Source organism: Phalacrocorax carbo, chromosome 2 (genome assembly GCF_963921805.1).
Source record: "Phalacrocorax carbo chromosome 2, bPhaCar2.1, whole genome shotgun sequence".
NCBI lineage: Eukaryota > Metazoa > Chordata > Aves > Suliformes > Phalacrocoracidae > Phalacrocorax > Phalacrocorax carbo.
In genome coordinates this window covers 126,852,156-126,874,116 of record NC_087514.1, presented here as the reverse complement: position 1 = coordinate 126,874,116, position 21,961 = coordinate 126,852,156, and the positions used below count along the sequence as shown (strand labels likewise).

Here is a 21,961-nt window from a genome sequence, read left to right as displayed (position 1 = left end):
CCTGGAGAAATAGGGTCTGAAGTTTCAGAATATATGTAAGTAAGGTACTACCACAAATTAGGTTCAAACTTTGCAACATAAACAGGCAATGAAATTAGTCTGTATGGTCATAGTGTGAAGTGACCTATGGGTAAGGAGCTATTATAAAAAAAATATTTACAGAAGCCTGATGTACAGAGGGTAGAATCCACGACACAGGATTTATCAGCAATTATATCATAATCATAGCTCAGTTTAATAAATATGTTAATTAATTCACTTGGAAGAAAACACTGAAAAACAACTTGCTGTAAAGTAAGTGCTACCAGTGTTTTTGCTATCATAGCTACGAGTCTGAGTCTACCTTGTCCTCACGCGCAGAGTTGCCAAAAAATTAACACTAAATTTAGCACACTATAATCAACTGTCTCAGTTTCTTGTGTTTTCTAAGACATTAATATGATATATTTTAATAGTCTAAGTGAGATGCCAAAGTTCCCCAGATAAATGTTTGTCACGCTGATACTTAAAAAACAGGCATAGTCTAGACTCTGCTTTCTAGAAAGCTAGGTCCCAAGTCATCTTCCCAAGAAATGTTCAGGGAAAGCATTTCTCATGCCTGATATCAGTTGCAAACAGGTAGTTAATTCAAACAATAAATCTATTTAACTACCTTTAGTCCAATGTTTGAAATCTAGAAGGTATAACTATTGTAGGAGTAATACATTTGCGGTGCACAAGCAAGCATGTTCACAGCCTGCTGCAAACTTACACATATAGACCAAATAGAGGGAAACAAGCATGTTTTGTTAGCATCATTTTAAAGCAGATAATTCACTTTGCTATACTGTGCTGCGACAGTCATGTTTTCCTTGTATCCAGTTGCTAGTGTCGAGATCCGTGAGGGCTGGTAAGCTCTCCTCCCCAGGGAGGTAACAGTCCCTTCTTCTGTGGAGACAGAAATGCCCATGGCTTGGCAGAGGGTAATGCACAAAACAAGTGCCCCAAATCCATTTTGGACTAGAATTTGATGAGGAATATGCAAAACAGACAAATATAAATACCAGACACACAGGCAGTTACATTGCTCTGGCTAAACCCTGAAGCTCTTCTTATTTTTTTTGGTGGCTTCTGGGGCTCTGGGCAGCATAGCTACCAAATAGGTAATACTGAATCTAGCATGGACCTCTAGCACATAGCTGGAGCTTCAGGAATTCCTCCTGTGATAATCCCAGTGCCAATCGATATAATAGTAACATAATAGTAACATGATTCATTTGAATTGAAATTGGATAACCCTTCCTTTGAATCTAGAACTTCTCTCTTTATTCAACACATAACACTGTATCAGCCAGTGATATATGGTAATATACATTTATAAAACGGGCACTGGGGAAAATCTCTTTAAACCTCTCCTTGTTTCTTTGCAAAATTCTCTCAATTATAATCCAAACCTCTAGATGCAGTAAAACACATATTAACCATTTTCAAGCTCTAGATGAAATAAATTTCAGTGGTAAGTCTTTAAGGATTCTTTCTCAAGGACATGCTTTGTACATTTACAAAACTTCACAAATAGTCTATAAGTAATGCTACTAGGATGTGTTTCAGTGCTTACTTTAAAGCTGGAAACTATGTTTGACAGCCATAAGTATGTCTGATCTGGAAAACAGGGAAGTTTTTGCCATAATTAAAGTGGAAAAAAAATAAGATGTACATACTGTACTGCTAACAAAGTCCTGTGATCCTTTATCAGAATTGTTCACTTGCTCAGAGACCCAAAAGAGGAGTCGTGTATAGATCCCACTGTTGCTTCGCTAGCCTGTAGCTAAGCTATGTTAAAGAAATGTTCTAAATAATAAATGTTTTTTGAATTACAGAATCATAGAATGGTTGGGTTTGGAAGGGACTTTGAAGATCATCTAGTTCCAACCCACCCACCATGGGATGTTATTTTTTTATATTAAAATTTCCTTCTGCATAAGAAACCCCAATGGATTGTCAAAACACAGCTCTTTTACAAAAGCACATTTGTTCATACATTAAAGGAAAATTTGGGGTATCACTTTCATTATTCTGACATCAGTCAACCATTCAGTACCACAGAGATGCATCTCCTTTCCACATCTACTCTGTACAACTTCAAACCAAATTCAGTTTCTAGAAGCACGGCCTCTTGGGTCATGATCACATCTGAAGTTAAATTAAATGAAGAAATGTCTTAAACTGGCTGTGGAATGGTGAAATATTTAAGCCTCATAAGGCTTCTTCTGGTCAATTTATGAACTTTATTGCCAATACTTCAAATGTTATACTTCAGTACTTCAGATATTCAGGTCAGATGGCCCAAAAAATCCATTAAAATAATACAAATAACGATGAATTCTTTAAACCAGGAGTTGAAGCAATAGCAATATATTAGGTTATCTATGAATAATGAAAATAAATATATGTCTTTGCTCAGTTCACATAATCAGGGATATATTAAAAAAAAAATCCAAACATAAAACCCCCCACAATTTAAAAACACATCAAATATACCACAGGATTTTCTTAGTTTGTGTAAAATATCAAATCTTGTGTCTCCATTCAGAGACTACCCAAGTACGCAGTAATGACCTTGAAAAAGACAAACACGTTCTTCAAACTGGTAATGAAGGACTCAGTAGGTAGAAGGGTGGGCTCAGCCACTGGAAAGCACTTGCCCCCAAAAGCAGAGCAAGTCTGTGCACAACAGCCGAATAGCTGTAGCTCAGGGTATGATGACACACTACTAAAGGAAGATAAATGCACTCCCAAACATGTAAGGCTGGAAATGTCAGCAATATATCTCATGAGTTCCATAATGACAGCCATCGTGATTAGATACAGTATCTGATAGATACAGTCCACAGTATCTGATGAAGAGAAAACCGCTAAGCATTAAGAAGCACAGCTCTGTGCCAGAGCAGAAAAGAGAGAAACTGTTCTTTCCAACTTTCTTGTTTGGGTTTTGGGTTTTTTTGAGTTTGTTTTCTGGGACTGTCTGTTTGTTTGTTTGTGGGTTGGTTTTTTGGGTTGGTTTCTGGGGTTTTTTTGTGGGTTCCCCCACCTCCCCCCAACCAGCAGTTGGCAACAAACCGAATAAAAATAATACTGGCAGAGGCTGTGGATAATACAAAATATTATGACCTGTTCTGGATGACCAGATTAGTATCCACAAGACTGATTATTTTTTTTTTCCCTCTGGATCATTGTTTTTTGCCTGAGTATTCTCATTTCAAGGGTTTACTTTGAATTGTCCTAGAAAGTGTCCTGCAGTTTTAAAAATCTCTTTAAAGTCCTAGAAAGACTATTACCTGAAGGAAACAATGAGACAGATTTCCAGTGACAGATGGTTCTTCTAGACTACTATCGATCGACAAAAATGTAGCACAAAGTGCTACAGTGTTGACAACTACACTGTTGATGCTAATTAGGAGCGGGTTAATTCATAATTCCATTAACTTCCTTCCTTTTTTGAAGTTAGCTAGGAGTTATGAAAAGCTTAAAACAAAATGGCAGTAGGAGATAGCCATGAAGCAGGCTTCACAGTTGTAATAGAGAGCAACCAGGGACCTTGACCTGGAGCTAGACAAACCACTGGCTAATTAAAAGGCAGCCCAGTAACAACTCAGCATTTCTGAACAGCAACCACAGTGGACAACTTGAAGAATCCCCTGGTGTAGGAAAAACAGAACTATAAATGGGAATGTCAAATTTTTGTACAGTGAAACACATGTGAAACATTGTCAACAACAAAAAAGTGATGTCTAAAGGTTTAAATCTGCAGTAGCAGGCTGGGTAATTTTCCTTTAAATTTACCCAAACACACTAGTTAAGTACCATTACAAATGCAAATATTCAGAGAGACTGTTACTTGCCTTTTAAAGAACTCACTGAGCCTTAAATGGGTGCCCTGAATTTTACTCAAGAAGACATCCAAGTATTGGCTAAAAATGTGAAAAGTAGATGCGGCCCCTATGCAAGGGGATGTTCCCCCCCACCCCCACCCCCAAGCTGGTAGGGCAGTGGTTTTGTCAGTATGAACTTTATATCTACTCAATTAATTTCCATGTTGTTCTGCCATTCATGACAGGCATAATTCACCTTCTCCTCTCAGTAGTGCGGTTACCACACTCACTGCTGATACCTGGAGCAGGAGCTGCAGGACCCATGGCACAGCACATACCTCAGGCTGGCAAACTACAGTGAGAAAACAGCAGGAGAAATGAAAGCCCGTTTAGGTCCCCTCTTTTTCTTGGTAAATCAGTATCTGACCATCCAGGTATCCAGGTAATGTGCATGAATATATCTACATTTAAACAAAACCAGCTACCTGACTTGTGCTTCCAGAAAAAATTTCTTGTAGGCAGAGTAGCTTGGGGTGGATTTTCATGAGGGAAATGTCAGTCATAAGCTTATTGCCATAAAGACAATTGTTGTTGGGTTAAAAGTTCCCAAACCTTAGCACTTTGAAATAAAAGAGTTGATTCACATTATGAGATACTGTCATCCATGCTCTTGATTTTGTACAAAAGCTTTCCCCAAGTAGCACGCTCCCAGAGGCTGTGAGCATTGTCGCTCCTGTGCACACACATACTAGAGGTGTCCCCACGAATGATCTATTAAATTGTGCTGCTGAAGCTCACTTACACTAGTCATACTCTGTGAAGGAGATAATGCACTAACCCTTCTCCAAACCATTGCCCTTGCTCTGCATCTGGTGGTGTAACAAGCAACGAGCAACTAGGAAGCACATGCAGGAAAAGCATGACAAGGTTGTTTGGCAAGATCTGCCACGTATTTCAAGCTCCCTGTGTATTGCCATCAACCGCTGCTGATATTTCCTTACACCTGAAAGCAGGACAAAAAGTAGGCGTCTTTCCCTACTGGGAAATGTTGGTTTATTGAGGGCAACTACTGCAAGCAAATTTGGCTAGATGGCCGAAGTGGGTAATCTGTTGATGCAACTTTCAGATGGATCTGCTAAGACGATGCTAGAAACTTGCAGCAATTAAACTAGCAGAGCAGAAAATGAACCAGAAATAGCAGAAAGTAAAATGTAGCAAAGGAAGGGATTAAAACTGCATGGCAGCTGTCTCAGGACTCCTCTGATAAGGTGAATGAACTGAAGAGTTCATTTGAGTGCTATAATGTAAGAAAACGGCTATTTGCAAGCAGAGACGTGATAATTTGAGAAGTGTGATAAAAAGGTCTAATTTTTAAAATTTGCATTCTCTGTAATTCTTAGTTGGAAACATGGGTTACTAAAAGTAATGCTACTACCTATGCTTTGATCAGTGCAGATCTACTGGATTAAATAAGTAGATCCTTCTGAATCTCCTAAAAAGCTTATTATAGGGCTTAAAACTAATCAGAGGTGGAACAAGGAAGTGGAAACGGTACAAAATTCCAATTGAAAGAAATAGGAAGACTGCTTGAAAGTATACAACCTGGGAATTAAAATATGAATTTTAATTCTCACTTAATTCAAATTCTAGTAATGACAAAAAATACTAAAGCAGGTATAATAATAGAAAGAAATTAGTCTTCAAGAGAAATAAAACATCTTTAATTACCTGGAGTCAGTTTTGTGACATAATTAAGGACACTGAGAGAGGGTACAGGCAGCTTTGCACCATAAAGCCTTTGTCTATCCAGACAAATCTATACCAGCAATTACAATTTTCTAGGGTTTTATTTAATCAAGCACTATTCATTTCTCCAGTCCTGTACAAAACACAGAAAGATAAAATATTTTGACCTAGGTAGGACATAGGTCAAGAATCAATTCTTGAGCTGTGAAAATGCATGTTGTTTGACTCAAGTCAAACAAATTGGTCTCATGTTTAAATGTAAGTACTGTTAAATTTGCCACTTAAAGGACTTCATTACAGACCACCTCAAATGTCAGGAAGACAAATTATATGTTTGAACATGTGTGTCCACAGTTTTCTCTGACATGCAACAGAACCATGCCCAGAGGACTTGAGTCAAACCTAGTATCTTTGGCCAAATAATTATGAGAATCCCACATGAGATTTTGTATATGTTGTATACATACATATAACTTCTCAGTGTTAAAAAGGTTTTGTCTTGATTGTGGAATGAAACCAACTATTTTCCACTTGCAGTCTTTGGATATTGCCACACCTCCCAACTACTGGGAGTGTTTTTACTATTAGATTGTTGTTTTCATGCAAATTTTCATAGACTGTAATCAAAGTGCTACTTGCATTCTCTTTGATAAGGTAAGTACTGAAGTTGAATGCATGGATCTCATTAGGTCTTTCACTATTAAAGCATTCTTATATAATTTTATTAGATTTTCCCTAAGTTTCCACTCAGTCTGATGTTATTCTTCATTAAAAAATAGATAATATAGTTCATTTACAGTAATAAAAGGAACAAAAATCTTTACATTCCTCCATTATCCTCAAAACACGACTTTCTCACAAGGCTTTCTGGAAACATCACTACACCAGTGGTTCCTCTGTAGCTGATATTTAACATGTACTCACAAGTTTTCTTCATCTTTACATGAATTCCCCCAATTTTTCAATAAATTTTTTTGTTTCCTGAGAAAAATACATTTTTTCATATGAAAAGCATTTGATTCACTGAATCTCCAGCTCATCTTTATTACTTGCCTAGAACTCTAGTTTTTGTGTCGTTTGCAATTGGTAAAGAATTCATTGCAGGTAACTGATCATGAAAGATTAGACTGGCGTTAAGACCCTATTCCAAAAGGGTATCACTGGAATATTTCTACACCAACTTGTATCTCATGACTGCATTCCAAGGCCTATAATTAGCAGGCTTAAATCCACTTAATAGGTTCCATATTCATTCTGTATCATTCCAGTATCTTAGATAATTTTTAACCTCTGCACATTCTAGAGCCGTGCAAACACAAGGCATCATCATGCTTATCCTTTATCAATCAAATATGTAATCTCATAAAAACAATTTTAGGTAGGAAAGTCTAACTTTCTACCAATTCATATTCATTGTCACTATATAATTGATCTCATTTACTTGAGTACTTAAGTCCTCTATCAGCAGTTACTTTATTTTTCCCAAGATTGATGACAGGCTGATAGACCTATAAATACTTGATTCATTCTGTTTACCTTTTGTGAATACTGACACAACATTAACTTGCTTCTAGTCCTCTGGATTTTCTACTGTGCCTACAATGTACAGAAAAATATAACAGTTTATCCAGAACACTGTTTATCTGCTTTTTTTAAAACGTTCATATGCAACTTTTCCTGATTTGGTGTCTAATTTAATACTTGTAGGTAAATACACTTATTGTTACAGTTAGCATGGAAAGCATTTAAACATCATCAGGACACAGTTCCTTGGTTCTTGTTACTCTTAAAAGCATCTTTTTATTTCCCTTGATGAGCCTATATTTATTCTTGTATCCATTTGTTTCCTATAATAATATTCTGTAGTTCTTAATTTCTAATCCACTTAAATAGTTCTAGCTCCTTTGATATTAATTCCACTATGGACATGTCATAAAACTGTAGTTTTAATACTGGAACATTGCTATTTGATGTATCAAGGTGGAATGCAGAATGCACAAAGGTAAAATGAGAAATACACAATAATTCTTCAGGAGGTTTGAAACATCATATGGATTTTGAGAATAAGACACCCTTAACGTACCTATTCTGAAGTTATAGGTGTGGTCTGCCCGAATTACCTATAAACATGCCATTTAGTACGTGGAAAACTACATTAAGTCTAAAAAGAACAGAGTTCAGGTGCCTGAAGACCAACTGCATGTTTACCTTCCTCCTCAAACAGATATTGCAGTCACAGCTATGCTTTGTATCAAGACAATGTGATGTTTGCTCGTGCCGAAGTCAGGTTACTAAGCTTAAGCAACCTAGTCTAGTGGAAGGTGTCCCTGCCTATGGCGGCGGGGTTTGAACTAGATGATCTTTAAGGTTCTTTCCAACCCAAACCATTTTATGTTTCTATCTGAGAGCATTGGATCAAGAATTTTTTGCTCTGTTCCAAATTAGGCCATAAACTGACAAAATAAACTATTATGCAATAGTAACAGGCTTCGGAATCTGATGTTTTACAATAAAAACTTGAAAGATAATCTAGGATTGCAATACCATATTTTTTTTTAAATCCCAGTGGGTAGAATTGTGGAGCCTTCAGACCTATCCTACTAACTAGCGTCAATGCCATTCCCAACATAACAACAAAACACATCATGAAGAATGAGTCATTAAGCAGATTGCGCTATGGTGCTTGATCCAGTTTTTAGAGCAATACTGATGAAAAACTGATAAATAGATATCTGATATCAGAAGATTACTCCCAAGATTTCTAGTAGTTACAACTACGGGCATGCAGCAACCAAGATGACATTTCTCTGAGCTACAATGAAAGACCCTATTTAATATTTCAATAGAAAATGCTTTTCAGACCTACAAACAATATCATTGTTAGCATTGGACTTTCTTCCTGATTCAATAGGCTGATACAGATGTTGAGACTGACAGCAGTTTCTATCTGCCGGATTATTCAAGCATAAAATTGTTGTCAAGGCAATCTCAATCAAAAGCAGCTGGGTCCACAGAAAACACATGGTGTTCATATGACGAAGCTCTCAGCGTATGTAGATGCAAGCAAAGAAGAATTTTATTGCACATTCATGATCAATTGAGACACACATAAATTACTGTAATTTTTATATCGCCATTTAGCTACACTCTGAAAGAAAGAAAAAGCCCTAGTTCTACACAGAGATCAAAAGAGAAGCTATTGTCTTCCAAATTACCATTGAGCTCTAATGCAAAATTGGTGCAACAGTGTGTGGAATGCTGATAACATTTTGTGCTGCAGTTAGCTGCAGATTGTCTGAAGTATGAAAAAGTCAAAGCATAGATGGATTAAAGTGAAAGATGTTGTAGCACGGTTACATTTTAGTGGTTTGGGCTGAATTTTCCAAGCATGTGATTAAGAGAACTGATGGCTGTGAATCGGTAATCTCTAGTTTCCAAGCAAATTACAAGAAAATCAGAAAATAAGAACATATATTTCAGACTGTAGCTTCTTTTAAAGATTTTTTGTTCAAATAAAATTAAAAAAAGGAAAAGTTGAACTTTCAGAATTGGGTGATGGGGAAGTGGGCCATGAAGTCCTATAGCTTGCTCTGAAATCCATCTGTGTTGTGGTAATCACCGAGCAATTACTTCTTATTTATTATTTCACACTTGCAACTTTGGACTATTTCACCCAAAATATTTCAAACAAGTTAATACGAAGTAAAAATTATTACAGATTCAAGATTCAAGGTCATTGTTCTGGTTTGATGTGCACTAAAACATTGAATTTTAAAGGAAATCAATTTACATGCAGGACCTCAGAAGCCCAAACCTAGAATTAGCCTGTTAATTCTGCTGTGCCCTAAACAACGCTGAAATGATCTGAAGAAATAATTTGCTAAAACAAAAGCACACTTTATGATATAATAAAGAATGCGAAAACAAAAAACCAGCTAAGTTATACAAACTGAATGCACTGAATTGTCTTCTGAGATTAAAGATCCTTAATATAACAATTACATATACAAGGGTAACCACAGCCTAAGCTGTACTAGCAAATTGCACATTGGGACCATAGAGTAAATTTTTTCTGCATCCACCAGCAGATTTTGAATAGTATTAAATACTAGTTTGAATTTTAAATACAGTTGACATTTGTATCTTTATTAGAAATAGAATTTCTTTTGGTTACAAAAGCTTAAAAGAAAATCTTCTGTCTGTAAAAATGCTAATAAATAGGCAGTGGGACTTAAAATATATGTTAATATCATAAATACAGCAGTATGTCTTCCTCAGCTTTCCTTAAGAAAGGAAAACTTAGGGTAGTTTGTCATTAAGAACAAAGGATTAAACAAATAACTTGAAAAGTAAGTGATAATATAGGTTAGCTACACCCAGCAGCACCAGAAACAATCCAATAATTCTTGATATATGGAAGCCCTCATAAACCTTAGAGCCCAGCCATTACCAAAATCTATGTTTATAATAAAAAAAGAAAATAAGCTTAGAAGCTGAATGTAAGGGAGATAAAATGAAAGCGGAAATAAAAGGAAAGCAGAGATAAGAGGAAACTGATTTTCATTTTCAAGTGGGAGTTTCTTTCCATTCCAGGTTCTGAGCTGAACCAAGAACTGCACAAATACATCTATGTACAGAGGTAATGTACACACGGCTTTGACTTTTGAAGTGATAACAGAAAGAAAGCAAGGTGTGCTAATCCATGATACTGGAAGAAACAACAGTTAATTACCCATCTTGAACTGAGAAGGGAATATTGCAAACATGCAGAAACATATTAATATAAATATACTCAAAGAATATTTCTTCCATTGTTTTAAATGAACTTGCTGTAATGCTAGACAATTATACTTTGTCCTTCTATAAAGATTCATACAACCAAGTGTTCATTTAAGCACTGTTTGAAAACTTTTTCCTACAATTTAGAGCAGAAGTTTTGAATCTTAAATAAAGCAGCACATACAGACTAATAGCAGAGTCCCTTGTCTCCTTACTAGACACTTGAGAGATATACAATGTTCTAGTAAGATGTGTTCAGTAAGACACCTATGGTTGAATGTAATCTGAGAAAGATGAAGTTACTATTTTAATACTAAACCATACATACTCCAGCAGTCTACTTTTATTAGGCAATAACTTTCTTTCCATGCTTAAAAAAAGTCAATGAGAAAAAGGTTCATGCTTTTAAAAAACAAAACAAACAACAATAAAAAAATCAAGAAACTCTCTTCCCGTCAGTGGGAAATCTAAAAGTTATTCAAAAGCATATTAAAATTTCCACTTGACAGACATAAACAGTGTCATTTGTTACATATAATTCAGAATTAACTAACAGAACTCAGATTTTGAACACTGGGCATCAAATTCTTACAGAGCAAGGCATGATTCAGTTAAAAAGAATCAAAACCTGTGGAAAAAAATTGGACCTGTTGACAGAAAGGGCAATTTGGTCACTGAGGTTGGAATCTGTCTCAGGTAACTGTAGTTATCAGCATAGCAGTTTATACCCAACCTAGTCACCACAGGCATTTTTTATACTTTTTCTCAGGTCTTCATCATTCATCTGATTTATTATAGACATCTACTTTAGAATAAGATGAATTGTTCCCTAGACTTTATTGATGTGATTTCCTCTCACACTAAGGAGAAGCCAGTGCAAATAACATCAACATGTATGTTTATACTTGGTCAAAGAAATTCCACCTCTCAATGAATATTATACTTAACAACATCTGCCCTGCTCTCCTTCATGTATTCCAGAAAACCAAAAGTACAGATGAACAGTCTAAGCAATTCAGTAGATTTCATTCTGTTAAAACATTCCTTGTATTTGAAGCTGAGTTCTCAGCTCAGTAATGCATAAGACATCCTGTATGCTGTGCAACATGTCTTTGTCACTCCCTACGTATCTACAGACCAACTTCAGCTCCAGTGTAAGCTGATATTAAGGCACCAGATCTGCATTAGCTTTTATTCCCAGTACCTGTAGACTGTTGAGTCATCCCATAGAAGCACAACTTAAGGTTGCAAGGGTGACAAAATGCATTATAGGATCATTAGAAAAGGCCCAACACATGAAGACAACACAGTACCTAACAGGGCATGAAGTACACCTAAAAAGAATGAAACAGTTCTGAAGATAAAAACTCTGAATTTGTCACATATTTCAACAGAAGGACATAAAGAAACAATTTAAAATGCAAGAGAAAGAGCTTTGCACTTCAGTCAGGTCCCATCAATGACCTTTTTTAAAATTTTAATTGCATGCAAAATACATTTTATAACAATAATGCATATTACATAAACTCAGTGTGATTTTCCTGATAGGAAACTAGTGCAAACACATTAAAGCCAGATATTAGCAGAATTTAGAAATTTGGATAAGTCTGACTAATTTCCATTTTAGTTCTTTTCTTTGAGCTTAGTATTTATTTTTGCCCTCCCTCCAGTTTCTTAGTTCTCATTTTCACAAGAAGACACAAAGGCTAAGAGAAAAAATGCTGGATGAACTGCCAGGATCAAAAGGTTGTGGTCACCAGCACAAAGTTGGAGGCCAGTCACTAGTAGAGTCAATATTGTTTAAAGCCATTGTAAATGGCCCAGACAATGAGACAGAGTGCACTTTCAGCAAGTTCGCTGATGATAAAAGCCTGGGAGGAGTGCCTGGTACAACCAGATGGGTGTGTTGCTATTCAGAGGGACCAGGACAGGCTGGAGAACTGGGACAACAGCAGCCCCTTGAAGTTCAACAAAGGTAATTGCAGAAGTCCCACAGCTGGGGAACAATAACCCTACACACGGTCTGGGCTGGGGGCTGACTGTCTGGAAAGCAGCTTTGTGGCAAAGGACCTGGGATCCTGGCATACACCACTTGAAACATAAGCCAGTAGTGTACATAAATACCTGTTGGGTCCAGGGGCAGGGAGTGAAAAAGATAGAGCTAGACACTCTTTTCAGTGGTGCCCAGTGATAGGAAAAGACACAACAGGCACAAACTGAAATACAGGAGATTGGATTTAAACACAAGAAGAAACTTCTTTACTCTTCTTTACTCTGAGGGTGCTCAACCACTAGAATGGGTTGCCCAGCAAAAGGTTGTGAAGATATTCAAAAATCAACCCAAAAAGATACTGACTGTCCTGCTCTAGCTGACTCTGCTCTGACCTGTAGGGGTGGCTTTGCAAATCTCCAGATGTCCCTCCTGAGGTCCTTTCACAGAACCTCAAAAATTCTGTGATCCTGTGGTATTTGTGGCTGACAAACTCCAGCATATCTTTCTGAACCTCTCAATTTCATGTCACCTTCCTTTCTTCCTCCTTCAAAGTTTACCCTGACTTACCACATCATTTCCAATTTCTTCTCCTTCCTGCCTTTCTTTTTTATATCCAAGACCTTGCCAGACTGGCTCTCTCTCCCACCTCCACCTGCTCTCCATTTCAGAATTATCCCAGCTGGACTGAAATTGTTATTTCAGGAATGAGTTTCATCTGCTGACCAGAAATATCCTATCACTTCTGTGATAAAAAGAAAAACCAAAAGGGCTGGAAAATAGAAGAATTTATGCGTTCTCCCATGCTGTTACCAACACATGCATTCAGTATCTAGAAAAAAGCCCTTCTCCTTTTCCTTCTAATCCATCTTCAGTGTTCTCATTTCTTGTGATACCTTTATCACTTGAACATGTTCATGCTACTGCTCCTTTAAAACACCTGCCTGTTACATTAACTGTGTCTATCTCCTGAAGTTGTCTCTCATCTTATGTGTAGATTGTAAGCTCTTTAGGGCAGGTGCCGGTATTTTGTTCTCTGACAGCATGGGGGTCTCTTAGATGTTAAGACTGTTCTAACGGTAGATGATCTTGTCTGTACCTTGGCCCAGATATACACTTTTTCTGTTCATCACATTTCTCTCTGTTTTATGAGCTGTTCATTGTGTTTAAGTACATAGGATTTAAGACATAGTGTATAACATTCAAAAACAACATTAAAGACTTTGCCATAGTGATGGCTCCCAATGACATGTTTCCCACCCTTGGAAAGGTTCACTCAGACTTCTCTGTTGATAACAAATGATCTAACTCATGCTGAATTCTCTGCTGAATAAATAAATAAATACAAATAGCCCAAATCTTCATGACCTAATTCCTGATAATGTGATTATGGTGAGTTCTTTTTAACTTCATATAGCTTTGTATTTAGACACATGCAACAACTATAGGGATATCATTTTACATGGATATAATCTTGTACACTCAGTCTAGGTTCAAAAAATCCAAGTGCAGGATAATGGCTTCACTGGACAAGACATATAGAACATATAGGATGATAGACATATAGGATATAGACATATAGGATGATAGAACACAGTCTATCTAAATATATTCTAAAAAGATGTTCCTAAAGTATCCGTCCTTACAGCCAAAAGAAAGGTGTGAAGCATCTTTATGAGGAGAATATAACTTGGCAGAAATGAGGAGCAATTTGTAAAGCTATCAAGGATGTTTAACAACATTATGTCAGGGCATATGTATGCATCTATGTTAATATATGGTGAAAATATGAATTTTCACTGTCATCCTTGAATTGGAGAATCAAGAAATACTGATATCTGGCTTGTATACTACCATAAAGTGGGCTTGACTTCAGAATGGTCATACTTCCTGTTTTTCTGTCCTGAGTGACTATGGGTATCACATAATAAATGGTAAATACAGATGAAAGGAGGATATTAAATAATAGAACTGGAAACAAAATCCCCATGTGTTGAGAATGGCATTGTCCATTATGTGACTGCCAACCACTCCTCAAGGTATTTCCGTGTCCCAAAGATTTCTCAAGTTCAAGCAATCTAATAATCCTAGAATTTTGTTTAAAGGGGTGAAAAAAAGAGTGACTTTCACAGAATGAGCAAAATGACTCCATATTTAATGTTTTCTCCTTAACACATAGTTTAACCCCCAGGAATCATTTATGAAAGGTTTTAAGGAGTCTGCTTACATTGTGGGTTGCACAGTCTCCATTATTTATTGCAATAACACATGCTGGCACCACGTCTAATGAAATAGTTCCAGAATAAGCAACACAACAAATCACTGCTTTAGCTTTTGAATCAGTTTGTATACTGTGTGGTCTTTTTCATAATCTTCATTGCACAGCACTCCAGATTTCCTGATGACATTTTGTTTGCTGGAGCTGCTAAGGGTACACAGAACCAGTGAACTGAAGTCCTGACCAATGTGTCATTCGCCATTTAACAACATATTGGAGGTGATATGAACATGACCCTATCCTCACTGTATTTGGGATCAAGTATTAATCTTCAGCAGAGCGCTTTAAAATACTGTTGAAAAAGCATTTTTTCCAATTGATCACAAGTGCAGGGACTTAGTAACAAAACTTATTTCTAGTTATGAAAGATTATTTAATGAATTATATTTATTAGTACAACTATTCCCCCAGAACTGCATATTACTATCAGAATATTTGACTTTTACAGCTATCATTTACAAATATGCAAACTCACACAGTGCAGTATATTCTGATGTCATTCTGATTTTCAGAAGCCATTTTGCCCTTAAAAGTTCTATCAAGCAAATATAAGACACAGAACAACTGGAAAGGAAAGAAAATCTGATTTATGACATTTTAAACTTGTCTTTACAGCAAGGATGCTGGCCCTCAGTGTTTTGTGAAATTGTTGATTTTGGGCTGCTTGCCAATTAACATCAATATGTGTCTTCTAGAATGCCACTAAGGTCAGTACTCCTAACCCAGAATACATAACATGTATACACACATTCTATGAAATAAATCCAGGAAGTCACAAGCAACATGTCAAGCTCAGGAAACTCCTGCATAGGCCACCACTTCTGTGTGCAACTAGATTTCTGATGTATTCTTACTTATGCCCATATAAAACCTGATTTGTACTACTGACCTTGGTTGCAAGACAGTTCATATATCTTGTCAGGGATCTAATTCAAAGCCTGATGGAAAGACTCAGACTGGTTTTAAGGCACCTTGGAAGATCCTTCAAACTTACACAGCATAAGATAAAAGCTTTTGAATAATACATTGTAATGCTTAAAAAGAAGTCTTTTCTCTTCAGGTATTTTCTCCAACCAGTAGATCACATTTTGTAAACAATAAATCACTCTTTCCCCTTTCTGTTCTAAACATGCCAACACGTAACAGGAGAAGGAACTTTTACAGGTATTTGTGTGTTTAGAATCACATATATTTTCACAAATAACTTTTGACATTCTTCCTATTCTCCCATGCTTCATTTATTTCATCGTAGAAACAAAAGCACTCAGAATATTTTCTGTCTTTCTTTCTTTCTTTCTTTCTTGGTAACAAACATGAAAACAACGTAACTAATTTTTTTAAGCCATCCCATTACAATTAAGATGTAAATCTCCATAAAAACATATGCTATCTATAATAAAGGGCTATAACAAAGATTATATAAAGAGGGAGATAGACATAGAGGTATCTGTCTACAAAAAATATAGCAAAGATGTATCTTAAGGAAAGTACTACACGTGTCTGCAAGGTACTTTTTTTTATACTGTAATTGCTCAGTGCACATCCAGTTGCAATGCTAAACTTACTGCATCAGAAGTGGTTCCAAATGAGCAGTTTTCAGCATCAGTAGGAAGGTCTCTGCTGTTTCACAGCTTTGGCTTTTCTGCTGTGGCTGGTTTTGGCTTGTGTGGGGAAGTGGGATTGATTATGACTTAATATGTAAACTGTATCCCTTCATACACAGGAGAAGTTGTACCTTGTGAGATACTAGACTATCCTTCAGTGAACTTACAACCTTCCTTTGAAATTTCCAGTACAATAGTCACATATTTAAGTGCGAGCTTCATCAAATCTTGTTGACTTTACCAAATATTCATATAGATTTTATTTGCAAAGAAGTACCTTTTACCCACACAATAATTCAAAGGATATTATTTCAGTCTGAAGACTCATTTAAGCGGAATAACTGGCATCAATAGCACTTACCTGATTGTGTGGAATAGAGGTTATACAGCTGTTTTCCAGCTCAAAACCATGCAATAGCCATTTTAAAAAAATAATGCAATGTTTGAAATTTATGAAAATTAGTTTTTTACTAACAATGCTTTTGGAAGAGGCTTCTAGACAGAAGTAGTGCAATTTGCTACATTGTTTGTGATTCAAACAAATGTGCCATATGTAATACTTTATAGAGAGTTACTGCATACAGACTAGAAGGTTTAGATCAGTTGATATGTAATATATAGTTTAGCCACTATAAAAATTAAGCAAGTAATGAGTTGCATTCTGTCCTGAAAGAATGACAAGCCTCTTTTCACTAAGAGAAATCGGTTACATGACTATCATACTCTCACCAGCCTATTGAAAGGACTAAAAGAAATCAATATCACACAGAATGATGTATCGAGCATGAATCAATGTGGCAAGCACACAACCAAACAGACGTGGAATTAAACAAGAAAAAAAAAAAAAGAAAACCAAACCAAACAAAACCAACAAAGATTGTTGCTTAACCTGTTTTGTCAGAGCTGGTATTGATGGTATTGGTAGTGATGGAAGTGAAGGTAGTCTTTGCGCTGTCCTTGGTAGTAACAGATTTCTGCTTATTTTTCATGGCTTCCAGTGCTTTGAGCTTCTTGGCATGTTTAGTGCCTTTGTAGTGGGCCGCAGCCTGGCTCTACAAAGGAGAACAAAATGAACCATGCAATCAGGCTCATTTCTAAACTGGCATTCTCTGTATTAGTACGAATACAGACTACCTTTCAATAATGGGTACCATTCACATTATCCAAGAAGTGACCAAACAGAAAATTATATTTAGAATGATGCTTGGAAAACAATGAAGAAAATACTCAAGCAACCCCACTTCAATAAATACAGTATATTACTGTATAACAGCATATGACTTTCAGACCAAAAAAAGGTTGTTTTAGACTACCATGCTACCATTAGTTTTTCTATTAAGAAATGCTTTTGCATTAAAAAAAAAATAAATTAATTCTCAGGCAACGGGGAGGAAGGCATTCTCCTCCCAGTAGCTTTGCACTTTTCCAGTTTCTATTTCAGACTAGAAATTTTGTCAAAGCTTCCTTCAAAGAACAGTTTTCTTTTAACGGTGGTATCAGGAACTCCTCAGCACAGACTGACAGTAGAAAACAAACCAAATACCTCCCAAAACAAAACCAAAGCCCAAACAAAAGAAAGCAAAACATAAAACACTCTCTTCAAAGCCCATCACCAAAGATTTAACTAAATGTGAGGCACACATGCAACTAGCTGGCTTTCTTAAAAAACAAAAAAAGGATTACTTTTGCCCACCTGCTACAAAAGGTAGTGTTTGAAATTCAAAGTCATGAGCATGCTTTCAAAGGAGAAAGCTCATACAAATCCTGTCACAGTCCTAAATACATTTTGGCTACTTGATATCGTTAAGCTAAAATGGATTTGTATGTGCATTGCTATTAAGATTTATATATTACACTGAAACTATCTTCATTATTTTAAGAGCTGATAGTAACTTTTCTTCATTTATTTTATGTTGCAAATATATTTTAAGAATAGTATTTGAGGTATAAGATTAAATCTGATACAAAACCCACTGGAATTAATATGAATATTCAGGATTTATTTATTCTCTAATTATTTAAACTCTTATGGGAAAGATAGTCTTCCAGTTAATAAGTTAACAACCCCAAAAATTCCTTATAATTTTATTGCTGAACTTAAGCTTTATTGAAAACAATTCCTTTCTTACTTGAAAGAGAAATTCTTAAGACTCTAGAAAAAATAGTCAAAATTTAGCTTCTACAGAATTAAACAATTGAAAATCAACTATGCTGGTTCAGCTCAAGGACCCACAAAGGTCAGTATTTTATTTCTGGCATGAAACAATAGCAGATACTTAGAACATAAAAGAAAGGTATATGCTTTTTGTTGTGGAATCAGAAGAAGAAAAAAAACACGTATGTAATTTAGTGGCTACAAACTCAAAGGATCAAAGGGATAAAATGACACAGTCACTTGACTCACTAAGCCACTCATGCAGGTGGAAGAATCCTGCATTATCTGGCATCTGTTAGTCATTAGACCATTATTTATGTTATTTAATGTGCTGAATTTTGGGGAGAGAGGAAGTCCTAGTGAATATTATAATAAGAGTGCATATTAATTAATCTTGAGACTTATGACTTTCAGCTTTCATGAAAAGTCATGTTTCCTTCCAGATGCCTGAGATTTGAGAAGCTCAAGGTGAGCAGGAAAGAAGTGAGAAACTTTGTCTAAACCAATAAACACATATATGTGTATGTGTATACATGCATAGATACACACATGCATACACTCCTGTTGTATATTGAGATGCATCATTCGGTTTGGTTGAAAAGCCAGTTTCTCTATACCTAAAATAATGTAAATATTGTATTAGGTACCCTTATTGAAAGAACACTGGACAGTGAAGTTATTAATTAGAAACAACTTGAACAGAAACAGCACAATCATGCACCTTTTACAATTCCCAACACATAACATTGAGACATACTGTAAGCCAAATACAAACAGTCAAGAGATGTTAATTGTTGTTAAACTGAAGGACCAGTGCAAGGTACGACGATGTATTAAAAATGACATTATACAGTACAGCCTTATGTCATTATCATGTCAACTATTTTTACAGTTTCTAGCCAAATTTAATTATCACTCAGCTCCAGATTCTGAGTGCACTTGTTTTCCCTAACTGATAGTGTCATTCTTCAAATATCAGAAAGGTGGTGAGAACATGGTCCTTAATACTGAATTATGAATGTTGATATTAGTTTGACACACAGCTCAAGTTTCTTCATAGGATTGTTGGGGGAGCATTGCAGGTTTATGTCTCCTGCATCCATAGTTCTCTTCCCTCCAAATTCTCACAGCTACAGCTCCGCAAACCTCAACTCAAGCAGAGTGTTGGATGCATAAGGAATATACAATGAATACTATGTAGAAATTGGTGACCTTTTCAGTGTTCTGAAATATATGAATGAAATTTCTCCAAAGATGGAACACATCGCTCAAATTTACAAGTACGATGGCTGCTAAGCAGAGTTGTCCATTAATCACTTCCCACAGAGCGCTGCCAGTTTACCCAGCCTCTGCCTAAAGAAGATCTTTATGACTTTTTTATTTCAAAATTTAAATCTCCATCCTCTGTGGGGACATGAAGCCATCTGAGCTTGTTTCAATATAACTGTAGCTGGCACATTAATGGTAGGTCTGTGTGAGAGCAGACATATTGCTCCTAGGCATTTAACTAGTTCCAAATTAGTTTATGCTGAACTTTTACAACTCAACTGGAACCCTAAAAAAAGAAAAAAGGTTTGTCATTATCTTTCCTTGCAAGATGAAGATGGAGGAAATGGAAAAATATCCATAAATATATTTTTCAGCACAACAACATAAAATATGGTACCTCACTACACCATTTCTTGCAGCCGTAAGAGAACTAAAATAATCCTCACTGCTTAAATGGCATTTACTTGTAGCTTATAAAACTCATTACTTAAATGGTATTTACTTGTAGGTTAAATTCAAAAATAAGGTAGATCATAAAATGCAATTATTTGCAAATTTCATGCAGAATAAGAAATATTGAGAGAGAGCAGAAGAGTGAAAGACAAGTTAGTCCTACTTTTTGGTGCCAACCGTGATGCTTCACTGAGTGAAGATACTGTACCCCTTCAGAAAGATGAGAAGGGTCTCCTTCTGGAGCACTTCAGCGTTCAACAGTTGCAAAACCCAAGAATATAATATATACAGTTTATATATTACCTTTCCAAATTGTGCTAGAAGTTGTGCTCAGATGAGTAATGAGCAGAAGTTACAGGTGAAACCCTGCATCTACAGAAGCTGATGGGAATCAAGGGAGGATTTCCCTTTCCATGTTTGTAAAGGGATACTGACTTATAATTGCTTATCTTGATGGAAGCCAGTCCTCTTTGAGAAACAACTGTTTGATCTAAAATTAGATGTTCTCTCAAATGAAAGAGATTAAGGAGAATCCTAAAGGAAAAATTCCCTATTAGATAACACTTCATAATCATAGTCAATCAGCTATGCTAACCCCCCCCAATATTAAATTCTGTTTCTTTTTATGATTACAAAAGAACAAATTAGAAGAATAACTTAAGAGCTTACTTTCTTCTTTCATCATAGTTTCCACGTCTGATACACAGAATTAACCCTAGCACTGTGAAGACAAGCCACTGTCAGCTAACATGCGACCCAGTCATTGAAGAAGCATGAGAAATATGTCAAATATTCCTCGTGCAACATGACAGTGAACTTTATACCCTTTCTTGAAAAAGCGAACAAGAAATTAAAAGGTAGATTATTACTTCATATCTGAAGTTGAAAAGTTGAAAACTCAGGGATCCTTAACTAAATTTTGAGGGCTCTGATCCTCCAAATCACATGTAGACAAACTTTGGTCTATGAGAACTACTTCAAGGAAATGGAAATATGTATAGATATCAAATCGCTTTTCAAGGTTATTTGTAATGAAGTCCTGCCTAGTTGGGCAGCACAAGTCATTTTAAGCATCTCTTTTGCAAAACAAATATTTCCCTCTGATTCCATGTATTTATCTTGAATTATTAGGGACCTTTCTAATCCTTGCATTTTGTAACCTTCCCAAATTGTTAGAATATAAAAAATGTATTTGTCTATATAAACATTTATTGTGTGTAGATACATTTTAAACATGCAGACATACACATAGCATAAAAGAATAAAAAATTCTATATGCAGATGTCAGCAGTTAGAAATAACAGCCATAGTGACAAAACTCAGTTGTATTTTCTTTGAGTAAGTGCAATATTGTACCACAATTACCATAAGGACATCATATTACCAAGCAAACTGCAATGTGTAAAATATGATGAGAAAGATGAAATATTTTAAACAATCTGGACAGTATTCTTTTACAATTACAGTCATCTTATCTATATGGAAGCCTTCAAAATAAGTTTGTCTGCCTGACTAATGTACTTCAGTGAATCATGTGTCTTCTCACTTATGTTCTTTAGGCATTGGTCCAACAAAACCATTGTGCTTAATTTTGTGCATTGAGACAAAGAAAGGGTCTCCTCCTGTTCTCAGAGTTTTCGACTTAGCAGCACTGCATCATCTTTTCATATCCCTCCTGGTCCTTCTCATATTACCAATCTTCTTACAGATTGTTTTCCTGCCTCAGTCATTCCTTCTATCAATACCTTCATAATAAAAGCCAGCCTAAAGAAGAGAACTTTTTAAAAAGTCTAGTGAATATGTTCCACTGATTCTTCCTCACAAAAATTCAATTCA

General features: G+C 36.0%; 1 protein-coding gene across 3 annotated transcripts in view; it reads right to left on the bottom strand.

Moving 5' to 3' along the window:
- Positions 1–21,961, bottom strand: part of ZNF385D (zinc finger protein 385D) — a 437,843-nt gene that overhangs the window by 50,257 nt on the left and 365,625 nt on the right. For all 3 annotated transcript variants that reach the window (XM_064444281.1, XM_064444280.1, XM_064444282.1), the window contains one exon: positions 17,138–17,300. In XM_064444281.1, the coding sequence (XP_064300351.1) occupies positions 17,138–17,300 (163 nt within the window). The remainder of the gene's footprint in view (positions 1–17,137; positions 17,301–21,961) is intronic.